Below are 23276 nucleotides of genomic sequence, written 5' to 3' on the forward strand. Positions count from 1 at the left end.
ACCTTCCAGTCTCACAGTGCAGACAATTTATGGGACCATCCTAGTAGCAGATGAGAGCTGAGACCATGTTGACCAGTCAATAATGGGTAAACCACACTTAGTTATGCCTCCTATTTACACCTAACCCCTTGGCAATACCCCAGAGGCTCAGCCATTACTGGACCCATTTATTTGCTCCTCTTCCCAATGTGGACATATTGAATGTTTTGACTAATCTTTTGAGGCAAGGTCTCCTGTATGTAAGCTGGCTTTGGATGACCTTGAGTTTCTCCTTGCCCAGCCTCTCTACCTCCCCAGTGCTGGGTTACAGGCATGCAGTGCACCACTGTGTCCTCTTATGTGGTGCTGAGGATTGAACCTGGGGCTCTGTGCATACCATTTGAGCTCTACCCCCAACCCTATTAACTAATGTAGCCGGACTGCTGGCTGAGCCTCGATCATCTGGGTCACAAGTATGGTCTCTAGCAACCCCACCCCACTTTCTTTTCTAAGACAGGGTTTCTCTAGTCCCGGGAATGCTGGAATGCTGTTTGGCCTCTAACTCAGAGACCCCTCTGCTACCTCTATCTGCTGGGTGCTGGGATTAAAGGCATGTGCTGCCGCCATCACCGGCCACCACCGGCCCTCTAGTAAAACATTTTGCTCTCCACACTGCTTGCTACCGGGGCTTGGTTAGAGGGTTCAAATTAGGACTCTTCAAACATTTCCCTTATTCCCTTCAAATATTCACAATCTATTATAAAGGTCAAGTACCCATATACTGCCAGCCTGTTAAAAATCATAACTGTCTCAGAAGCCAAATCTGCCCTCCCCAACCAGCAATTATACTTAGGACATTTATACTCCTCATAGGTTTCTATTCCATGTGCCAGAACCTAACGACACTGTGGCACATGCCTTTAATCCCAGCACCCAGGAGGCAGAGAAGCCCCCTGTCTTGACACCCCTACCTGCCCCCCCCAAAAAAAACCCCTAACAAGTCCTCTAGTGACTAGTAAAACGTAGCCCCACTCCAGAGCTCACCATTCTGGACGTTGATTCTACAACTGCCCTTGAGTTCAAGGGGCAGAGACTCCAACCTGTGGCCTATAGTCCAAATTGTTTTACATCAGATTTACGTCTAAATGAAACAAACTGGTAAGCACCGAACACCAGGAGGTACCTGAAAATGGCCAACTAATCATTAGCCTCAATTGGATCCACTAAATGGGTCATGGATCTTGATTCCCTCAGGGACAGCTGTGATGTCATCAGGAAAATACTCATGGAGGCGGAGGCAGGAAGCCAGCTTGGACTATCGAGCAAGATGCCATCTCAAGGGGGAGGAAGAAGATGCTGTGGACCAACGGCCAGTTTCCCACTAAAACACCTTTATTGATAGCTTAGGACTGACAGTTACACACAGAGACAGACACAAGACAACAAGTAAAACTGCAGCACAGGCCAATTAATATTCTTCACCCTCATCATCCCCTTCAGCACTGTCAGCCCCAACCTCCTCATAATCCTTCTCCAGGGCAGCCATGTCCTCACGGGCCTCAGAGAACTCCCCCTCCTCCATGCCCTCACCCACATACCAGTGCACAAAGGCACGCTTGGCGTACATCAGATCAAACTTGTGATCTAGGCGAGCCCAGGCCTCAGCGATGGCTGTGGTGTTGCTCAGCATGCACACAGCCCTCTGGACCTTGGCCAGGTCGCCACCAGGTACCACAGTGGGAGGTTGGTAATTAATGCCAACCTTGAAGCCAGTGGGGCACCAGTCCACAAACTGGATGGTACGCTTGGTCTTGATGGTGGCAATGGCAGCATTGACATCTTTGGGGACCACATCACCGCGGTACAGCAGGCAGCAAGCCATGTATTTACCATGGCGAGGGTCGCATTTCACCATCTGGTTGGCTGGCTCAAAGCAGGCATTGGTGATCTCTGCTACTGTCAGCTGCTCGTGGTAGGCTTTCTCAGCAGAGATGACAGGGGCATAGGTGGCCAGAGGGAAGTGGATGCGAGGGTAGGGCACCAGATTGGTCTGGAATTCTGTCAGGTCAACATTCAGGGCCCCATCAAATCTGAGGGAAGCAGTGATGGAAGACACAATCTGGCTAATAAGGCGGTTAAGGTTAGTGTAGGTTGGGCGCTCAATGTCGAGGTTTCTACGACAGATGTCATAGATGGCTTCGTTGTCTACCATGAAGGCACAATCAGAGTGCTCCAGGGTGGTGTGGGTGGTGAGGATGGAATTGTAGGGCTCCACCACAGCAGTGGAAACCTGGGGGGCTGGGTAGATGGAGAACTCCAGCTTGGACTTCTTTCCGTAATCAACAGAGAGCCGCTCCATCAGCAGGGAGGTGAACCCAGAGCCAGTACCACCACCAAAGCTGTGGAAAACCAAGAAGCCCTGAAGACCCGTGCACTGGTCAGCCTGTAAGAGAAAGTTCGTTTCAATGTTGAGACATTTTGTGAAAGCCGCGGTGGTGTGTTCATGAGTTTAAGAACTAACTCTGGAATTCCAGAGTCCTCAAGTCCACTCCCACGTCCATTGGGATATTAGATCTGAACAGACACACAGCACAGGCTTTAGTTGCTGGGAAGGCGGGCTCTGGTGACCTTGCTGTGGGTCAGGCCACAAGGGCACCTTCTTATCAGCTGGAGTTACCAGAGGGCTGAATTCAGACCTCATGTGTTGCCAAATCTGTCTGAAACATCTAAGCTGGAAGACAGGATGGCCAAGTTTCACTGCCCAGGTTAGTGTCAGGCTGGGGGTGGGGTGGGTCCACCTCCTCATGGGAGACAAATTAATTTCTCTATCTCACTTATTAAAATCAGAGTAGTGATCTAGCTCAGGCTGCATATTACATGAGTACTTGGAATAATGCTTGGCATGGTAAGCACTCAGTGTGTGTGGGGGTCCCTATTCAGTCTGGACAAGGTGATTCCCTTATTTATCAGCATTGCACTAGACCTCAGGTCACCGGGGGTCACTGGGCTCCCAGCTCCATTGACCGGTCAACTCTGACTAGTAAATTGTTACAGAAGGGCAAGCCAAAGATGCCCTCTGTACTTTTCTACAGTCCTAGAAATGGAACCTTGTACAAGTACACTCTACTACAGGGCTCCCTCCCTCCCCCAAACTATGACCTTTCAGATAAAGTACTCCATTGAAAGTCCTAAGGTGACAGACATTTTTTTTACTGATCCTTTAGTTCACTCATCTCACTGAGTCCACACTCTAATTATATACAAGAGGATCCGATCAGGCTGACCCCTGTCCGTCACATCCATCATGTAGCCCGTAGACACCAACACCAAGGTCAAATGCAATTCTTCTAGTCGTGATCATCTCAGAATGGTAAATGGCTCTTACTAGGTTTCTGTACCCCTCCAGGCAGGTCCCCAGTATCCAAGTCAGTGAGTGCAGCTGTAACTTCATTTGCCTTGGAACAATTAACCCGATTCCAAAGGGAAGTCAAGAAAAGCATGAAGCTGGGAGGAAAGCCATTGCTTTTTAGAAGGGACCAGTTGTAGTGGTTGGACTTAGCATAATGTGATTTTCCCAGCAAGCCACGCCAGCTCAGCTGGCCTCCCGCTTCATTTTCTGTTAATCACTTACAAGCCTCACAAAGGGCGGTCAGACTGGTCATCTGATTAGAACACACAATTACCAACTTTCCTGACAGGGCTAGAGTCGCTCAGTTATGTTCAGCCAGAGCCAGTTTGCAGCCCTGAAAGCTAGGGAATTACTTTTCTGGGATTTCTGATCTTAGAACTTCAAAGGACATACCTGCTTCCCCAATACTCTCAACTCCACCTCAAGCTCTGTTAGAGACTCTTCTGTGGGCTCTGTAATTTTACTTTATGTGTGTGCTATTCTGCCAGCAGAGGGGTGTAGGGGTGTGTGTGTGTGTGTGTGTTGCCCACAGAGGCCAGAAGAGGGCATCAGATCCACCACAACAGGAGTTAGACGCTGTGAGCCACCGTGTAGGTGCTGGGGATCAAACCTAGGTCCTCTGGACAAGCAAAGTCACTGCTTAACTGCTGCGCCATCTCTCCAGCCCCATAGGCTGTGTCTAAATGGTATCACATGGGCTTCTTGGTCCCTGAAACCTTGTTTCTTCTGTGCTGAGGACTGACACCGGGCCCTATAACTGCCAGGTGACCGCTCTATGATTGAGCTCTGGTCACAGCTATGATCTTACATTATTATTATTGTGAAATGCCCGTCCAGATTTCCAAATGAGTTTTGTCAATTAGTCACACGCAGGCGTCAGCCACCTACTCAGTGTGACTAAGAGGACCCAAAGAGGTGTGTGAATGTCTGAGCTTGAAACAAGAGGCTTAACATAGTCTTCATGGGGAGCGGGATATGGTGAAGGTGAAGCTTGCTGGGTCTCACCTGGACAAGTGAGTGTCTTTACAGAATGAGCATAATACCCCAAATCCTGATAAAACACAGTACATAGAACCCTCTCCCAGATAACCCACCACACTTACCAGCTTGCGGATGCGGTCCAAGACAAGGTCAATGATCTCCTTGCCAATGGTGTAGTGGCCCCGGGCATAGTTATTGGCAGCATCCTCCTTGCCTGTGATGAGCTGCTCAGGGTGGAAGAGCTGGCGGTAGGTCCCAGTGCGAACTTCATCTGGAATAGGAGAAGCAGTCAGCCACCCACCAACAATCCGCACACGCTCACTCACTGTCGGTGTCTGAAGAGACTCTGAGTCTGTGAGCAGGACAGAATGCCTCAGGGAAGCTCCTGGTCCACTTACCTATAACCGTGGGTTCCAGGTCTACGAACACGGCCCTGGGCACATGCTTGCCAGCGCCTGTCTCACTGAAGAAGGTGTTGAAGGAGTCGTCTCCTCCCCCAATGGTCTTGTCACTGGGCATCTGGCCGTCAGGCTGGATGCCATGTTCCAGGCAGTAGAGTTCCCAGCAGGCATTGCCGATCTGGACACCAGCCTGGCCAACGTGGATGGAGATGCACTCACGCTGTGGAAAGGGGAAAGAAAGTGTCAGAACAGGACAAGTGAGGAATTAGGGCAAGACTCACATCTAAATGGCAAGCCGTCAAAGACAATCACTCTTCAGAGGTCACTCCGGCCTAGGACTACATCTCATAACCAAAAGCTCTAACTCAAGGAAAAATACTCTCAGGAAGGCATAATGCTAATGACCAGGCCCCTCCACTGACTGTATCCCTGTACTTCAGGATCAGTTTTCTACTACTTTAGAGGCAGAAGAGATTAGGCCACAATCCCCCAGAATTCCCTGAAGCAGGCTGGCAAGTCCTTGAACTTGAGGCAGACTCCTTCCTTCCAGGGCTGAGTCACTGGAAGGAAGGAGTCTGCCTGTGTTTCTCCTGAGCTCACTGTGTTGCCTCTTTAATCCAGGTCTATAGGAGACAAAACTTCCTCTCTCTCTCCCCCTCTCCCCCCCTCTCTCCCCTTTAAAACCAGCTTAGCCCAGCCCCATGACTCACAGGGGAAATGCTAGAGAAGCAGTTAGCTGTATGTTAAAGTGTGGTCGGAGGCAGCCCTTCCACCCAGGGAGGACTCTAATCTGTAGGAACATTCTTCCCTCACTGTCATTCCCTCCCATCTGGTGGGAGGAAAGGATTGTAAAGGCTAGAGGCCGGCTCCAAAACTTTACCGCAACTACTTCAGAAATGGGGCTGGAGAGTGGGGAGAAAGGAGAAATTGGTAGTTGTTCCCTAGTAGATTATACTGTACATTTCTGGCACCGTGGGAAAGTAATCACAAGAACTTAACAGCGGGGAAACTTGTTTTCCTTTCCTTGCTGAGCACAGTATTTTGGAAGTTACCAAACCCATGTTCCATTAGTTAAAGGAGGCCTAGGAGTGCAGACCCTGGACCCACACGTTTAAGGGGAACCGGTGATCATAATCCAGTGTAAGTGAGATGAGTACTTTGAATCTGGCAGAAAACCTTCAAACTTCACATAAAAAGGCTCCCACTCGTCCTACTATTTTCCCCAAGTAGTAGTGACTCTCATGCTGTTGTTTGCTTATTTCTTTTCTTTTTTTTTTTTTAAAGATTTATTTATTTATTATGTATACAGAAGAGGGCACCAGATCTCATTACAGATGGTTGTGAGCCACCATGTGGGTGCTGGGAATTGAACTCAGGACCTCTGGAAGAACAGCCAGTGCTCTTAACCTCTGAGCCAACGCTCCAGCCCTGCTTATTTATTTTCAAGACACGGTTTCTGTGTGGCTTTGGCTGTCCTGGAACCTGCTCTATGGATCATGAGCTACCACCACCCGGGTTTCTCTGGGTATTTTTTTTTCCTTTTGTTTTTAGACAGGGTTTCACTGTGTATCCCTGACTGTTCTGGAACTCACTCTGTAGACCAGGCTGGCCTTGTGAACTCACAGGGATCTGCCTGCCGGTCTCCAAAGTGCTGGGATTGAAAGCGTGTGCCACCACCACCACCAGGCTCCTCCAGGTATTTCTTTCTTTCTTTTTTTAAAAAATTTATTAATTTTATAAATTTTAAAAAAAATTATTTTTATTTATGTACTCTCTTTTTTTTTTTTTTTTGAGACAGTGTTTCTCTGTGTAGCTTTGCGCCTTTTCTGGGACTCACTTTGGTAGCCCATGCTGGCCTCGAACTCACAGAGATCCACCTGGCTCTGCCTGGGATTAAAGGCGTGCGCCACCACCATCCGGCTATTTATGTACTCTTTTAGGTATGAGTGTTCTGTCTGCATATACACCTGCAGGCCAGAAGAGGGCACCAGATCTCATTACAGATGGTTGTGAGCCACCATGTGGTTGCCAGGAATTGAACTCAGGACCTCGGGAAGAGCACTCAGCACTCTTAACCTCTGAGCCATCTCTCACGCCCCTCCTCCAGGTATTTCTATAAGAGCTTTTCCAGGAAGGTCTGACCGAGATGGGAAGAGAAGGACCATCCTGGACAGGGCTGTACTAGTCTAAGAGCTGGAGTTCCAAACTAAACAAAAAAGAAAGCAAGCACGTGGAGCACCAGGGTGTCAGCTCCAGAGTAGGAAACTCGATTCAACACCCAGGTTCTCAAAGGCACAGTTTCACAGCCCAGGATAATGAAACAAGACATTGCTCACAACCTTTGACCGGTCAAGTCCCTTCCTCTTTGCGTTCCCCATATAACAATCAAGGATTTGGGCCAGTCAGTCCAGCCTTGAGCACTGTGGGGGAGGTGCAGCTCTTGTCCCAGTGACCTTCACCTGGACTCTAGAACCGCCAGTCCCCTGAAGCTAGAGAGAACCACACCGAGGCCCAGGAAGCAGTGTCTGAGGTACGGCAGCCTTTTGGTCTATACTGCCTCTTTGAGCTGCCAAGACAGCTTGGAGGAGTCAAGGTCAATTTCTGCCAAGCTGGAGTTCAATTGCTGGGACCTACTTAATGGAACAGGGAACCAACTTTCCCAAGCTTTAAAAATCTGCCAGGCAGTGGTGGCACACACTCTTAATCCCTGCAGAGGCATATGGATCTGAGTTTGAGACCAGCATGGTCTACAGAGTGAGTTCTAATCAACCAGAGCTACACAGGGAGAAACCTTGTCTCAAAAACAAACAAAAAGTTAAAATCTTTAGAAAACAACCTGTCTCCTGGAAGCTAAAAAGGCAAAGTCAAGGGCCATTTGGGATAGGAAAAGGCAGCAAACGAGTCACTAAATCTAGTCCAGCCTGAACTGGTAAGCAGTTTGTCTTTCGAAAAGCGCTTGCCTAACAGGTGAGCCTCAGGCGTTTCCGGATTGTATCCTTTTGGTTCTGCTTGGTCAGAAGCAGTCAAGGCAGTGGTTACATACTTTCCTAACTACTGTTACAGTTACTCACTGCCATCTCCCTTTCAGAATACAATTAATTGAAAGGCAAATACTTGCAACAGTTTGTGGGGGTGTGGGAGGAGTCAGCTCATTTGGTAAGGGGTTTACCAGGGAACCTCCACCCAGAGGAAAGCTGCCCACTCCTGCCCCCACCAGTATACCGACCATCCCAAACTCACACCCACACAAGTGAGTAAAACAAAAAGTCACCATTTTTTGGATGGGGGTGGAGTTGGGTTTGAGACAGTTTCTCTGTGTAGCTTTGGAGCCTTCCCTGGAACTCACTCTGTAGCCCAGGCTGGCCTTGAACTCAGAGATCCACCTGCCTGCCTCTGTGCTGGGATTAAAGGCGTGCCCGACCACTGCCTAGTCCATCCCCAGCTTTTGGGCCTGGGGATGTAGCTCAGTTGGGAGAGGTCTTGCCTAGCATGTGTGAAGTTCTGTGCTCGTGGTGGCACAGGCCTCTAATTCCAGTCCTAGGGTTGGAAATCAGCAGTTCAAGGTCATCCTCCACTATACTCGGAGAGGCGGCCTGGGCCACATGAGGAACACCCCACCCCCACAAACCTTCCACAGTCCTTCAAAAATCATTCTTAATTTTCATCATCCCTGGGATGATCTTAGAACAGCTGCACCTGAAATGGTGGAGACCTTGACAAGTTTTTGTTTTTATGGTTTTTTTATTTTGTTTGAGATGGGCTTCTCTGGCTGTCCTAGAACTCACTTTGTAGACCAGGATAGCCTTGAACTCAGAACTGCCTGCCTCCTCCTCCTGAGTGCTGGGATTCAATGTTTGTGTCACCACCAACTGATCTTTATAGTTTTATGAGAAGCCTGGGGAAGGAGCTAGGTCAAAAGGTGGTTAATGGAGTCTTCATCTTGGACTGTGAAACTACACCTTCAAAAACAATGCCGGCATGGGGGTTTCTTTTAAATTTTTATTGACAGCTAAAGATGTATGATTTTGTTCCCTTCTCTTCTGAGACACTGAATGAAGATTAACCTAGTGGCTTCTAGGCTAGGCAAATGCTCTTCCAGATTATTAAACTTATTTAGCAGGAAGGCTCCTTTTTCCAAGATTAGTCACTCTGTAGCCCACACTAGCCTGGAACTCCATAGGGAGCCTGAGATGCCTCAAACTCACCGAACAATCCCCCTGCCTCAGCCTCCTCTTCCCCCAATCCCAAGTGTTACACAAACTAGCCACCCTCCCCCAAGCTGGACTCAGTTCCTGGTAGTTTTGTTTGAGAGACAGGGTCTCATTGTGTAGCCTTGGCTGAACTTAACTCAAGAGATCCACCTGCCTCTGCCTCCAGAGCCCAGCAATTAAAGGCTGCCCACCCCCATCCGAGTTCCCTTTTTTTCTTTTCTCCCCTCCCCCCCAAGTCTTGGTTTCTATGTGTAGCCCTGGCTGTCCTGTAACTCACTCTGTAGACCAGGCTGGCTTCAAACTCCGCCTGCCTCTGCCTCCCAAGTGCTGGGATTAAAGGCAAGTGCCACCACCGCCTCCCGGCTCAGGCGAGTTCCTAATTCTTGAGAACTGACTAATATGTTGTTGGGCCAGATGAGTAATCCCAGCACTTGGGTGTTGGAGACAGGAGAATCTTGGATTTAAGGTCATCCTTGGCCACAGTGATTTAAAGGCCAGCATGAGCTAGATGAGACATGTCTCAAAAACCAAAATACAAACAAAATATATTTTGTTGGTTAATAGTTTACTCTAGCTTAATAAAAAAATTTTAGGGACGTGTTTAAATTAACTTAATATGCCACTGAACTAACGCTAGATAGAAATCGGCTGGATTCGGGTATTTATTCGACGGTTAATTATCCCCTCCTACAGAGGCGCTGGCCTTTCCAGGTGCACAGCTCGGAAGGTCCCGGGACTGGCCACAGGTGACTCAGCAGGGAGTCACAGGGCGTGGAGACGGTGCCCGGAAGTGTTTGCTCAGTCCAGCCGGAGCGCACGAGGTCCTCTGGGGTACCCCGGCTGGGAAAGCGACATCGTTTGAGAAAAAAAGAGACCCTTTGGTTTCTCCAGTCTCTTGCGGTCGATGTGAAAGCTCCAGGGGCGGCGGGCGGCCCAGACGGCATGTTCTCCCAGGGCCACCCGGAGGGAGGTACCCGGGACCAGCCTTCCAGACCAAAGCGAGAGCAGCCTGGCGGACCAGGCTTTCCCACCCTGGCCACCAGAAGCCGATCTAACCGGGGGCGGCCGTCGGGGGCTGTCGCAGGCACCGGCACCCCCCACCCCGGGCAGCCCGCAGCTCCCGCGGTCCCTGCAGACGCTCCCGTCGCCGCTCCACCACCACACTCACCATATTTAGTCCTTGAAGTGGTCCGCGAAGCCCGAGGCAGAGAGGGCGAGTGACAGGAAAGCTCCCACTAGCAGACTACCTAGGAGTCCCGGGGAGAAGTAGTGTGAGCTCCGCCTCCAGCAGAGGGTCTTATATACCCCGGCCCGGGCCACGCGCGGGGAGGGCGGACACAGAACCCCGCCCTGGGCCGCACCGAGGGCGACGATTGGCGGGTTCGAAAGTTCAAACCAAACTCTGGTCGGAGGGGCTGGAACCCAGAAGGGGAGGAGACGCGGAGGGTGGACGCCGGCGCCAGGTGGGGCGGGGGAAAGGCGATTGGAAGTTGAAGGACAGCGAGATCTTTGTGCAGCTCTGGCCCGAGGAAAAGTCCCAGGTAGAGGGGACGGCCGGGTTCGGCCTCCAGGGACTCGCAGCTGGTCGCCCCACCCCGGCCTGGGAGTCCGGAAGAGTGAGCCGGCGAGCCGAGCCGGAGGCTAGCCGCTGCCCGCAGGGTGGTGGGTGACTGCGACTGCTTTTTGGGGGAGCCAGGATGGAAACGCCCAGTTTACTTGACGGCACAGTGGGAGGGGCGGAGCTGCAGCTGGCCTACGCCAAAGCCGCGTTTCAGCGGCGCGGGTGCGGCCCCTGAGGTCAACCTTGTTTCCCAACCGAGGTCTTAATTGCAGCCATCGGCTCCTAAGCACTTTCTCTGCTCTTCCCCCCCCCCCTCCTGTGGCCCCCAAGTACTGGATTTCTGCCAGCGCAGCCCCAGCGCCCTTTCCACAGGTTTTATTTTTGGGGGCCGAGTCTGCCTCAGCCCTCAGCTCTCCCTCCTTATCCTTAAGAGAACCTTCGTAGGTACAAAGAATTATTCGGTCCATTATAAGAGTGATTTCTGGGGACTGGAGAGATGGATCAGCGGTTAAGAGCACCAGCTGCCCTTCCAGTGGTCCTCTCGGATTCTGTGGGGTGCAGAGTTGACTGTTGGCACGGCATTGCCTCATTCGATCTGGTCCAAGAACCCGGAGGCTGCTACCCCCATTTTACAGACGAGATGACGGCTCAGGGAACCACATTAGGTGAGGGTCTCACACGGGAGAAGTGGAGGTTCCCTCCAGCACTGGGCCCCACACTAAACAGACTTCTGAAGGACTCCGCAAAGTGGATTTCTCAGAAGTACCATCTAACTGGGCCAAGGAGATGGCTCCTTGGAAAAGTGTGAGGGCCTGAGTTCAGATCGCCGCAGCCCGTAGTGGTGACTGCTTGAAATCCTCACACTGAGGAGTAAGAGACAGGAAGACCCTGGAGTTCAGACGCCAGCTGGTCTTCCAGTATCAGAGGGTTCCAAGTTCAGTGAAGAACCTTGTTTCAAAAACTAAGCAGAGAATCATAAGGAAGGCAGCACATACCTCTGGCCTAAGCATACACCTGTGCACACACACAATGTCATACACACACACACACACACACACACACACATATATACCACATATAAAATTAAAAACAAAAACCCCAAATCTTTATTTTGGTGTGGTAGTGCATACTGTATTTCAGCACTCAGGAGACAAGAATAGTAGATTCCATCCAGGTCAATGTAAGCTATAGGCTATTCTGTCTCATATATGCAGGCAAGACACCAATGCACATAAAATAAAAATAAATAAATCATTTTTTAAAAAGTGTCCTCTTGGGCCAGTACAATTGCTCCTTGGGTAACAATGTTCACTGCCAAGCCTGATGATCTAAATTCAAACCCAGGACCCACATGGTAAGGACAGACCATCTCCTGCAATCTGTCTTCTGACCCCGACACCCACACTGTGGCATGTGGGTATTCACACACATACACAATGGGGAAAAAAGTTTAAATGTAATCTTGTTTGTAATCCTAGTATCCAGGATGTAGAAACAGAAGGAGATATCTGAATGTTCAAGTCTGTTGTTCTAGGTCAACCAGGGGTATGAAGGAAACCCTGTCTGGCCCTCTCCAATAAACATACAAAACCTGTATGTGTACTGTGAAATGATTTTAAGCGTTAAGATACATGGTTAAGTTTGCTGCCCCCTGCTGGAGATCTTTGGATATTGGCAGAGTTCTTGCTTAGCATTGTAAAGGCTCTGGGTTTCATCCCTAAATCTCTATACCAAAATAAAAATAAAAATAACCCTGGGTGGAAAGTTAGTGGATTTTACTTTGTAGTTGAAAATTTCCAGAACTTACCATAAGCTTGTTTGTTAAAGCAGACTTCAATGTAACTTTTTACTGTTATCTAAAGTAACTCACTTTACAGTGACTGCTTCAGTCAACCACCTGTGTCTTATGGTAAATGATTGGGTAAGAAAAAGGTGTCAGCCGGGCGGTGGTGGCGCACGCCTTTAATCCCAGCACTCGGGAGGCAGGGGCAGGAGGATCTCTGTGAGTTCGAGGCCAGCCTGGGCTACCAAGTGAGTTCCAGGAAAGGCGCAAAGCTACACAGAGAAACCCTGTCTCGAAAAACCAAAAAAAAAAAAAAAAAAAAAAGAGAGAGAGAGAGAGAGAGAGAGAGAGAAAAGAAAAAGGTGTCAAGTTTGTGTAAGGTAAAGCTTAAATTGCAGGGACCTACAACAAAATGTTTTAAGGTCTAAGAAGGTGTTTGAAGGTGTGTATAAACGTCTGAGGACATGAAGTGACTTAAGGTGTGTAAATGCAACTCATAGAGATCTGAGGACAGGAAAGCTTGGACTGTGAGGGTCTGAGAATATTTTGAGGTGTGTAGGTACAACTTGTGAAGGTTTAAAAAGATGGATCAAGATATGAAAAATGATGCCGGGCGGTGGTGGCGCACGCCTTTAATCCCAGCACTCGGGAGGCAGGGGCAGGCGAATCTCTGTGAGTTTGAGGCCAGCCTGGTCTACAAAGCGAGATCCAGGAAAGGCACAAAGCTACACAGAGAAACCCTGTCTTGGAAAACCAAAAAAAAAAAAAAAAGAAAGAAAAAGAAAAATGAAAAATGCTTCAGATTTCCCCTCGCTGTGCTATTGTTACAGTGAGACTTCAAAAGTTAGGAGTCTTAACACTAATCAATAGAGTTCTGACAAGCTATTAATCTGGTAAGCACTGACTGCTACCGTAGTCATGAGCTCAAACTTTTAAGTTCCCTTTGGTTGTCCTCTTAGGATAGACTTAGAGGTGCTTCTCATCAGAATAAAGACATCTCTGTCCAATCTGGCTCTCTAGACAGAAAACCATGTTCATCCTTTTGAACCCAAAGCTCTAGCTTTTGCTAGGACTTGGAGGCATGAATCTACTCCAGCGGTTTTACAGACACCAGTTAAGACTTTTCTACAAGGTGAATTTCAATACAGATTACAAACAATGATAATGCTAACGTGGCTGGAACTTTTCGTGAACTTAGAAGAGGTTCTCATAAGCTTCAGGGAATCGAGTTGGAGCCACCTCTCAAATGGACTCTGGTTAAGTACTGTCAGTCAGTAGACTGTCTCCCACCTGCCTGTTCCTTTATGTCCTGCACCTGACAGGTATCTGTTGCAGCAGATTTCCAATCAATTAAGGCAGCCGACTGCTCCATCTGCTGGCTACATTTTCCTAGCTCCAGAAGTTCCCGAGGATCCTGGACAAGTGAAACAGTTAAAGCTGCTCTTCCTGGATTTGGTCAACATTCCAGCTTTTCAGGTCCCCAATGGTGTCCCAATACCAATAGGAAATAGTCATAGATAGATTGTTGTCCTTGATCAGCAAAAGGACTGACTGGGATGTTAAATTTCAAACCCAGGACAAAAGGCTAAGGTGCCATTTAAAATATCAAAGCTGGACCTGGCTGCCAGGTTCTCCCAGCATCCCTCAGTCCCTATCTGTTACAGGGTATGGCTCACATACCCTGACCTTGACCCTGAACTCTGCAACCCAAGGGCTGGGCTGCCCCTTCCTCAGAGGCTCTTCCTTATATAATCCAGACATTTGGGTTATGTAAGCATGGCCAAATTACCACAGTTGGTCATGCTACAATTTCAGCTTCTATGGTGGTGGAAAGATTTATGAATTCCTTAAATTCCAATGTGACAGGGAAAACCTTTTGGTCATTTTTCACCAATTTGGACATTATTCCAGCCTTTGTGCTCATTTCCACCCTTCTTCCTGTCGTTGTCTCGTGACTGACAAGCCCTAGTAGATCTCTTCAACGATTTCCAGACATCTAAGTTAAAAAGTAAAAAAGGGAGATGGCGTGGACCGCATGGCGACCGTTGCTGTTTGGCAAATCCCAGCACTTCAACACCGCAGACCACACTTCGTCAGCACCTTTTTACTTTCGTTTGTTTTGTTTTTGTTTATTTTGGTTTTTGAGACAGGGTTTCTCTTTGTGGCTTTGGAGCCTGTCCTGGAACTGGCTCTGTAAACCACAGAGACTGGCCTTGAACTTGTAGAAGGGCCCCAAAATGGCTTGACCACACAGCGGCCATGACAGGCTTAGAGACACAGACACAGCTTCTGGCCGACTCCACCCAGTGGGGCCAGCGGCTAAGAGGAAATACCTGACATTCCAAACATTCCCCATGCTCTAGACAAATGTCAGCCAGTCAGGGTCCTGAACCTGGAAATCCTCTCACCCCAGCTTCTGCTATGATAAAAAACCCCACCCTGCCTGGGCTGGGGTTCTCTGTTCTCACAGATGCATCCGACAGAGAGTCCAGGCTCCGACCTTGAAATAATAAAGGCTCTTTGCTTTTACATGCAGGATTCGGTCTCGATGGTGTCTTTGGGGGGTTCCTGAGATCTGGGCCTAACAAACTCACTGAAGGGGCTGGACAGATGGCTCAGAGGTTAAGAGCAGTGGCTGCTTTTCCTAGAGGTCCTGAGTTCAATTCCCAGCAACCACATGGTGGATCACAACCCTCTGTAATGAGATCTGGTGCCCTCTTCTGGACGGCAGGGATACATGCAGGTAGAATACTTGTATACATAATAAATAAATCTTTAAAAAAAAAAAAAAAAACTCACTGAAATCCGCCTGCCTCTGCCTCTAGAATGCTGGGATTAAAGGCGTGCGCCACCACTGCCCGGCCTTACTTTCATTTTTAATGATTCTCAATATTTATGCCTTTCCCTTTTGGAAATTTTGTGTGGGCTTTGGTAAAAGGATAAAAATGTGTACAAGGTGTTATGCCCAGATCAAGAGGACCCCCAAAAGACCACCACAGAGACCAAATCCCATATGCAAAAGCAAAGAGCCTTTATTTCAAGCTCAGAGCATTGGACTATCTGCCTGATGCAATGGTGAGCAGAGAGCCCTGAGCCCAGGTGGGGTGGGGTTTTTTTTTTTTTTTTTAAATCATAGCAGAGGTTGGGGTGAGGGGATTTCCAGGGTTCAGGACCCTTGATTGGCTGACATTTGTCTAGGGGTATGGGGAATGTTTAGAATGTCCAGTGGTATTTCCCCTTAGATGCAGGCCCCACAGGGTAGGGTCAGCTCATGGCTTCTCCTGGATGTTGCCTGCCAGTAAGCCTGTCACAGAAGCTGTGTCTGGGCCTCTAAGCCAAGCCTGTCATGGCAGTTGTGTGGTCAAGCTGTTTTGGGCCACCCATACAATGGTAGCCTCTCTAAGCAAAATTCTTTGGAAAATCCCCACCATCATGGAACCAGGAATTCCACTGTGCCCTCCTAATTACACCAAGAACAGGAATATTAGAGATTTATTAGATACACCCAATCCCAAGGATGAAATGCCTACAATTCAGATCCGGAGCCTCAGGCTTAATAGGCAAGAGTTCTGTTAATAAATACAGAGAAATCAGAATGGTATGGTATAATGGGAAAGAGTAAGACATCAGGACCTTCTATTTTGGGAGCGTTATGAAGGGAGCAGGCCCATATAGTAAGACTAAGAAATTGTAGTGTACTGTCTGCTCCCCAGACGAAGTCCTTTTCCCAAGGTCAGGCATTTGGATTAAGGGTCCCCATTCCCTTGAGAGCTTGAGGAAAGTTCTTCTTATTTCTAGCAAGAGGGACTTGTGGCGCTTCATTAACATAAGACTGCTGCCTATTGTCAAGGTCAATGGTAGGTCCCTCAACCGCTGATCTCAGGGCACACCCCAGCTCACCTTACAGGCCTCTTCTGTTTAATCCTCTGTGTAATCTTTTCTCATTTATAGGCTGCTGGCAGCCAGCCTGACTCACCTTCAGATCATCACACACACACACACACACACGCACGCACGCACGCACGCACGCACGCACGCACGCACGCACACACACGCACGCACGCACGCACGCACGCACGCACGCACGCACACACACACATGCACGCACACACGCACACACGCACACACGCACACACGCACACACACACACACACACACACACACACTGCCGAAGCAAGTCTCTGGCAGTTTTCTCTTTTGCTTTCTTTTTTGTTTGTTTTTGTTTTTCACGACAGGGTTTCTCTGTGTAACAGCCCTGGCTGTCCTGGAACTCTCTCGGAAGACCAGCTGGTCTCCAACTCACAGAGATTCACCTGCCTCTGCCCTCTGAGTGCTGGGATTACAGGTATGCCCAGAGGCCCATCTCCTAGGTGACTTAAGACTCCATCAATTTGACAATTAACAATAACCATCATAATGTGTTTTTTTGTATGTTTGTTTTTTTACTTCTTACTTATTGTGATGCTGGAAATAAGTTTATCAAACATTAAAAAGATGGAGTTTGGAAGCTAGACTCAGTGATGAAGATGAAGAGTTCTTGCTGCTCTTCCAGAGAACCTAATTCAGTTCCCAGCATCATGTCCGAGGCTCACAGCTGCCTGTAATTCTAGCTACGGCATACCCAACCCCCTCTTCTGGTTTCCTTGTACATCCACACACATGTAGCACACAGACACATTAAATAAAAATCTTTTTAAAAATGAGTGAGGCTTTTTGTTTTACTTTATTTTTTATTGTGATCTATAGACTAGGCTGACCTTGGATTTACTATGTAGCCAAGGATGGCCTTGAATGCCTTCTGAGTGCCAGGATTACTACTATGTGCCATCATACCTGGCTTCTGTGGTGTTGGTACTCAAACCCAGATCTTCCTGCATGCTAGATGAGCTCTCTGCCAGCTAAGACACATCCCAGCCCACCTAGAACAGAGGCCTTAGAAGCTGCTGAATTCTGAAGCTTTTACCTACGCTGTTCTAGTATTAATAAAAACTCGGGAGTCAGATATTGGGGTACAAACCTGATGATAGATCAAGAAAGCAGTGGAGGAAAGACTAGCTGACCCTCCCTCTCTCCACCTACCCAGGTCAGAAAGGCCGAGGATCTCTCCAACCCCCTCCCTATCTCTTCCTTTGCCTCTCTCTCTCTTCCAAAATCTTTCAAAGTCTTCCAGAATCTGTAAGGCAGATTCCAGTCAGCCTGTCATGGACTCCGGCCCTTGATTCAAAGTTTAACTTTATTAACAGTCTCGGAGTGTCACAGTGCAATCAAATATCCCGAAACAGCCTTCTTTGATCTGAGCGGTACCTGCCCCCCTGTCATTAGGATTTGCATATACCGTACCAGCTCTGGTCTCTGTGGCCAGGCAGATCTTGCCTCCTCCTCCTCCCTAGCAGCTGTTCCCACCAGGCCTGGCTTTGTGCTCCATTCTGAAAGATAACTACAGGAAATCATGTTTCATTTCTGATGAAACAATGCCCTCTCTTTCCATGTTCCGACACAGCACAGAAGCTCTCTTCCTCAAGCCTTCTAGACCTTGGGTTTAATCCTGAGAACAAACCACCACCACCAAGGAAAATCACTCTGACTTTAGATACATGGTTAAAAGTCTGTTGCAGAAAGTTAAAAATACCTACTCGCATTTTTCAGTTAATCTGCATTATTATTATTCCAGTAAGCGTACCATACCCTGGGGTCTGGAAACTTCCCTAATTATAGCAATATTTATTTAATAATTGTATTTATTCCTGTATGTAGAAAGTACCCGGGCAGCCCAATGTGGAATGTCCCTGAGGGTTTTTGTTCCTTTTATAACTTCTCTACATCAACAGAGGCGACGCTGGTTTTGAGGGTTCCTGACTCTCAGGATCGCTCCCCCTCTCCCCCGCCCCCTGCAGACATGGGAATGGCTCAGAAAGCTGTGCCTTGGTCAAAGGAGGTTTATTTCTGTCACCTTCAGTACCCAGCCTTGTAGGCACAGGCTTTTCTCAGAGTCTAGGGGCCCATCTTTATGGAAAGTGGGTGCCTGGCACTTTCCTGGACAGAGTGGGAGTTTCCAGGAGGCTGGTTCATAGTCAGGCAACCTGGGCTGACTGGGCACATCTTTCCCACAGCTGGTAGCCTACCCTGCCCTCTTAACCTTCTCCCCAGAGGCTAAGCCCCTGAGCCTTTTTAAGTTCCAAGGGAGGCTCGGCCACCTTGTTGCTCCCTGGCTCTCATGCTTTGTGTATGGCCTTCACGCTTATTCATGTGACTAAAGTTGTATGACCACCCCACCCCGCACCTGCTAATCTCTATATTGTCAGTTCACGTCATAGGTTAAATTCTAGAACCTTCTGAGGGGAAAAGTAAATTTAAAAAAAAAAATCTGGGGGTTGGAGAGATGGCTCAGAGGTTAAGAGCACTGGCTGTTCTTCCAAAGGACCTGGGTTCAATTCCCAGCACCTACATGGCAGCTCACAGTTGTCTGTAACTCCAGTTCCAGGGTACCCAACGCTCTCATACAGATATACATGCAGGCAAAACACCAATGCACATAAATAAAAAAAAAATTTAAAAATCTTCCTACAGTGAGCATATCACTGCCCCTGCCTCTACCCTAGACCAAGTTAAGGTTACTTTTACTTTCTTAGTTCTTTTGTTATTTGCTTCAAATGGTTTTTTTAGTTTCAAAACCTGGCTCATTCACTGGCTTCAGGTTGAATCCTGTTTTCATAGCCAGCTAAAACCGGAACCTCAGCCTGCTCCCTCCGGAAGCAGCTGCACGCCTCTCACCTCTCAGTCATGTACCCACCCACCCACACACACCATCAGCTCCTTCTGGGTGGGCAGGTTTGTTGTGGTTTTGGTTCTGAGCATTGAACCCAGGGTCTCCAACATTCCAAGCGTGTGTTGCTCCGTCACTCACCCCCAGCCCTCATTTCCCCCAAATATTTTATCTAAATGGCCCCACCTCTTACACTGCCCCCTTCCACCCTAGCCCTCCACAGGAGGGCCAGGGTCACCCACTGGGCGGTCATCCCTACCTATACCAAGGAATTCCCAGGCTCCAATTATTTGTTCTTGTTTTGTTTTTGTTGCTAAATGACCACAATGCCATGTTCAGTAGCCGAGCAAGGGGCCTCACATCCTATGTCATCCGTGCACTTCGTGGTCTCGTACATGTGGTGTGATCACGAAATCCACGCGCGAAAGTGGCTTAGCTCTGTAAGCCCATATGTGCATGTTGGGGGAACCCATAAAGAGCGGGTCACAGACTTATCCCCACTTCCTCCCGCTTCTCCTTCCTCCCCTCTCTCCATGCACGACCTTCCACAGGCCGAAAGCACATTCCCCTCTGTTCCTTCCCCTAGCAAACTCTCCTAGTGGGTTTTGTTATGCCTCATGGCTTTCCTCACACAGTAAACAGTGCTGCTTAATGAATAACATCTCACTGCCCACCTCCCAAGTGCTGGGATTACAGGCCTGTGCCACCATACAAAGATTTTTATTTTTTAAAATGATTTATTTATATTCATTTTATGTGCATTGATGTTTTGCTTACATGTATATCTGTGTGAGGATGTCAGATGAAACTGGAGTTACAGACAGTCATGAGCTTGTGGGGGGCCCAAAACAGCTTGACCACACAGCCACCATGACAGGCTTGGGGGACCAGACACAGCTGCCATGTCAGGCTTACTGGCAGGTGCCACCTGGTCCCCAGGAAAAAGCCATAAACTGGCATCACCCAGGAATGGGCCAATCAGCATCCCTGAAGAAAATACTTAATGTTTCAGAAGAAATACCTAAGATCCTAACCATTATAGATATCCTCAGGTGTCCTTTAGCTCCAACACACATCTATTTCCTTTTTTACCAAATACATCCCTAGACAAATGTCAGCCAATCAGCGCCATAAACTCTGGAAATCACCTCACCCCCAACCTGTACCATTATAAAACTCCACCCCGTCTGGGCTGGGCATCCTCCATTCTCACTGCTATGTCAGACAGGCTGGGAGTCCCAGCTCGAGCTTGAATAAAAGCTCTTTGCTTGTACATATGGGATTTGGTCTCCGTGGCAGTCTTTTTGGGGTCCCTGCGATCTGAGCATAGCAAGCTGTCATGTGGGTACTGGGAACTGAACCCAGGTCCTCTCTCCTCTCTCCCCCTTCTCCCTCTTTTTCTTTATTTTCTTTCTCCACCCTTTTCCTTTCTTTTTTTGACAGGTCCTATATAAACCAGGGTTAGCGTCAAGATGGTCAAAGATGGCCAAGGATGGCCTTGAACTCTAGACCTTCCTGCCCCTAGCTACCATTATCTATGATTATAAGTGGACACCACCATGCTGGCTTTTATTTGGGGGTGGAGAGTAACGGGATCTTTTAAAAACTTATTTGTGTATTTGTTTTGTCTTTTGAGACAGACAGGGTCTCACTATGTAGTCCTGCCTTGGCCTGGAACTCACTATGCAGACCAGACTGGCTTTGAATTTGTGGTGATCTTCTTGCCTCTGCTTCTTTTTTTTTTTTTTTTTTTTTCTGAGACAGGGTTTCTCTGTGTAGCTTTGAGCCTTTCCTGGAACTCACACTCACTTGGTAGCCCAGGCTGGCCTCGAACTCACAGAGATCCGCCTGCCTCTGCCTCCCGAGTGCTAGGATTAAAGGCGTGCACCACCACTGCCCGGCTGCCTCTGCTTCTTGAGTGCTGGAATTCCAGATGTGTGCCACAGTGCCTGGCTGAGATCAGGTTTTTCTATGCAACCTGTCAGTCCTTCTGCCTGAGCCCCTGACGACTGAGGTTCAAGGAGTGAGCTAATGCCTGGTGTGGTACTGTCCGCTGTCCAAACACGTAAGTACAGCCAGGTGTAGTAAACATACTGTCCCAGCATTTATGAGGTGCAGGCTGGCGGATCAGGAACTCAGAGCCCATTTCAGCCACACTGTGAATTCATGGCCAGCCTGGGCTCCGTGAGTCCCTTTCTCAAAAACTCTAAAGGAGGCCAGGAATGTGACTCAGTGGCTCAAGGGACTTCCCACAAAACCCAGCTTCTGAGTTTGATGCCCAGGATCCACATGATAAAAGGGGAGAACCAACTCCAACAGTTTTCTGACTGCATACACACACACACACACACACACACACACACACACACACACACACACATTACATAAGTATATCAAAACAACAAAAACCATATTAGTATAGACCCACATCTCTTTCCCCAGTCATCCAAATCTAGACTGGTCCAGCCCCTCAGGAGATACACTGAATGAAGGAGACCTATGCTCAGAGGCCTTTATTTTGAAAGCTCTTTGCTATTTTATCCTGTACGGCGGTCCCTGTACTTTTTCCGTGCCCTCCAGCATATTTTGTTCCAGTGGAGTCTGGGATATAGCCTATTTAGAAACCCTGAAAGGTCTCAGGTTTCTGGTAGATCAAGATTTCCTCATTTTAAATTACATAGTTCTCTGTTTTGGTAAGCCGTGGTCCCTGCTGACCTTGTAAATAGTTGATGTGGAACAGCTTGTAACCACAAAAATCAACTTACACACAGTTCCTGCTGCAGCTCTGCGTATTTGTATGGAGCCCAAGGGACAGAGCCTGGCTCACATACTGTGGAGGGGGAAAAAATTCCTTTGTGTTCAAAACAAAGAAACAAACTTAAAATTCAGGTTGCTTGGCCATCTCGCGCCTTCTGCTGACAGATGAATAGCAGCAGTAAGTCAAGTTGTTTCACGGTGAGAAAAAATTAACCTGGACTATAGGCCGCCGGACAAGCTATAAAACAAGCTATAAACCCCTGTGTTCTTGGTGCCCGTGTGCTCCTTCGTTGGGGGTCTTGGCGGCCTCTTGGCCCACATGGACCAACTCCGAGTACATTGTTAGGGAATGGGAAGAAGGGAAGTCAGGTTGATGGGAAAAGCGCAGTTTCTTAGCGAACACGGCAGTCCCTGAAGACAGGGCCCGGAGAAGCGCTTGTGGGGAGGACTGCGGGGAGGGGAGGTGGGGAGAGGGGAGTCCTCTGCTGTGGGGAGGACTGTGGGGAGGGGAGGTGAGGAGAGGGGAGGTGGGGAAGGAGCAGGGGCGTCCTCTGCTGTGGGGAGGACTGCGGAGAGGGGAGGTGGGGAAGGAACAGGGGAGTCCTCTGCTGTGGGGAGGACTGCGGGGAGGGAGGAGCAGGGGAGTCCTCTGCTGTGGGGAGGACTGCGGGGAGGGAGGAGCAGGGGAGTCCTCTGCTGTGGGGAGGACTGCGGAGAGGGGAGGTGGGGAGAGGGGAGGTGGGCAACGAGCAGGGCTGTGCGGAGTCCTCCGCTGATAAGCACGAAGTCTCTGAACCATTTGTGACCACCAGGAGCTCGGAAAGGCCCCAGCTCTGGACTGGTGTATCTGTGCTGAGTTTCCCGCGTGTCTGGGGAGGCTGATACTCGGCCTGGAACAGCCGGGGTTGCTGGACTGGGGCTCAAGAAACCCTGATCCGGCTACAGGACAAATTACTGAACGATCCACATTTTCATCGTTTGTAAGATGCACTTATTCTATACGGCACCCTGAAAACGGTCAAGATTTTTCTGGAAATGTTAATTATGTTATTCTTGGAGCTGGAGAGATGGCTCAGTGGTTAAGGACACTTGTTGCAGCTGGGCCTGGTGGTGTGCACCCCTCTGCAGATAGCTCAAGACTCCCTGTAACACCAGCACCCCGGAACCTGACACCCCGGCCTCTGAAGACGTTCATACTCAGATACATAATTAAAAACAGAAGCAAGGGTTGGGGATTTAGCTCAGTGGTAGAGCGCTTGCCTAGCGAGTGCAAGGCCCTGGGTTCGGTCCTCAGCTCTGAAAAAAAAAAATAAATAAGAAAAACAGAAGCAATTTTTTAAAAGATGCTCTATCACCCAGGAACTTCGGAGTTCGGTACCAGGAACTTGGAGGATAGATCAAATATGTTTCTTTTTTTGTTGTTGTTGTTTT

General features: G+C 48.7%; 1 protein-coding gene across 1 annotated transcript; it reads right to left on the reverse strand.

Annotated features, from left to right (window-relative positions):
* Window positions 1-1350: 1350 nt before the first annotated feature.
* On the reverse strand, window positions 1351-10416 carry LOC114708557 (tubulin alpha-1C chain). Its single transcript, XM_028891911.2, has 4 exons — window positions 10150-10416; window positions 4768-4990; window positions 4492-4640; window positions 1351-2422 (listed from the first exon to the last, which is right to left on the reverse strand). The coding sequence occupies exons 1-4, from the start codon at window positions 10150-10152 to the stop codon at window positions 1448-1450; spliced, it is 1350 nt and encodes a 449-aa protein (XP_028747744.2). The 5' UTR covers window positions 10153-10416; the 3' UTR covers window positions 1351-1447.
* Between the last annotated feature and the right edge of the window lie 12860 nt (window positions 10417-23276).

This window comes from Peromyscus leucopus, chromosome 20 (assembly GCF_004664715.2).
Source record: "Peromyscus leucopus breed LL Stock chromosome 20, UCI_PerLeu_2.1, whole genome shotgun sequence".
Classification (NCBI taxonomy): domain Eukaryota; kingdom Metazoa; phylum Chordata; class Mammalia; order Rodentia; family Cricetidae; genus Peromyscus; species Peromyscus leucopus.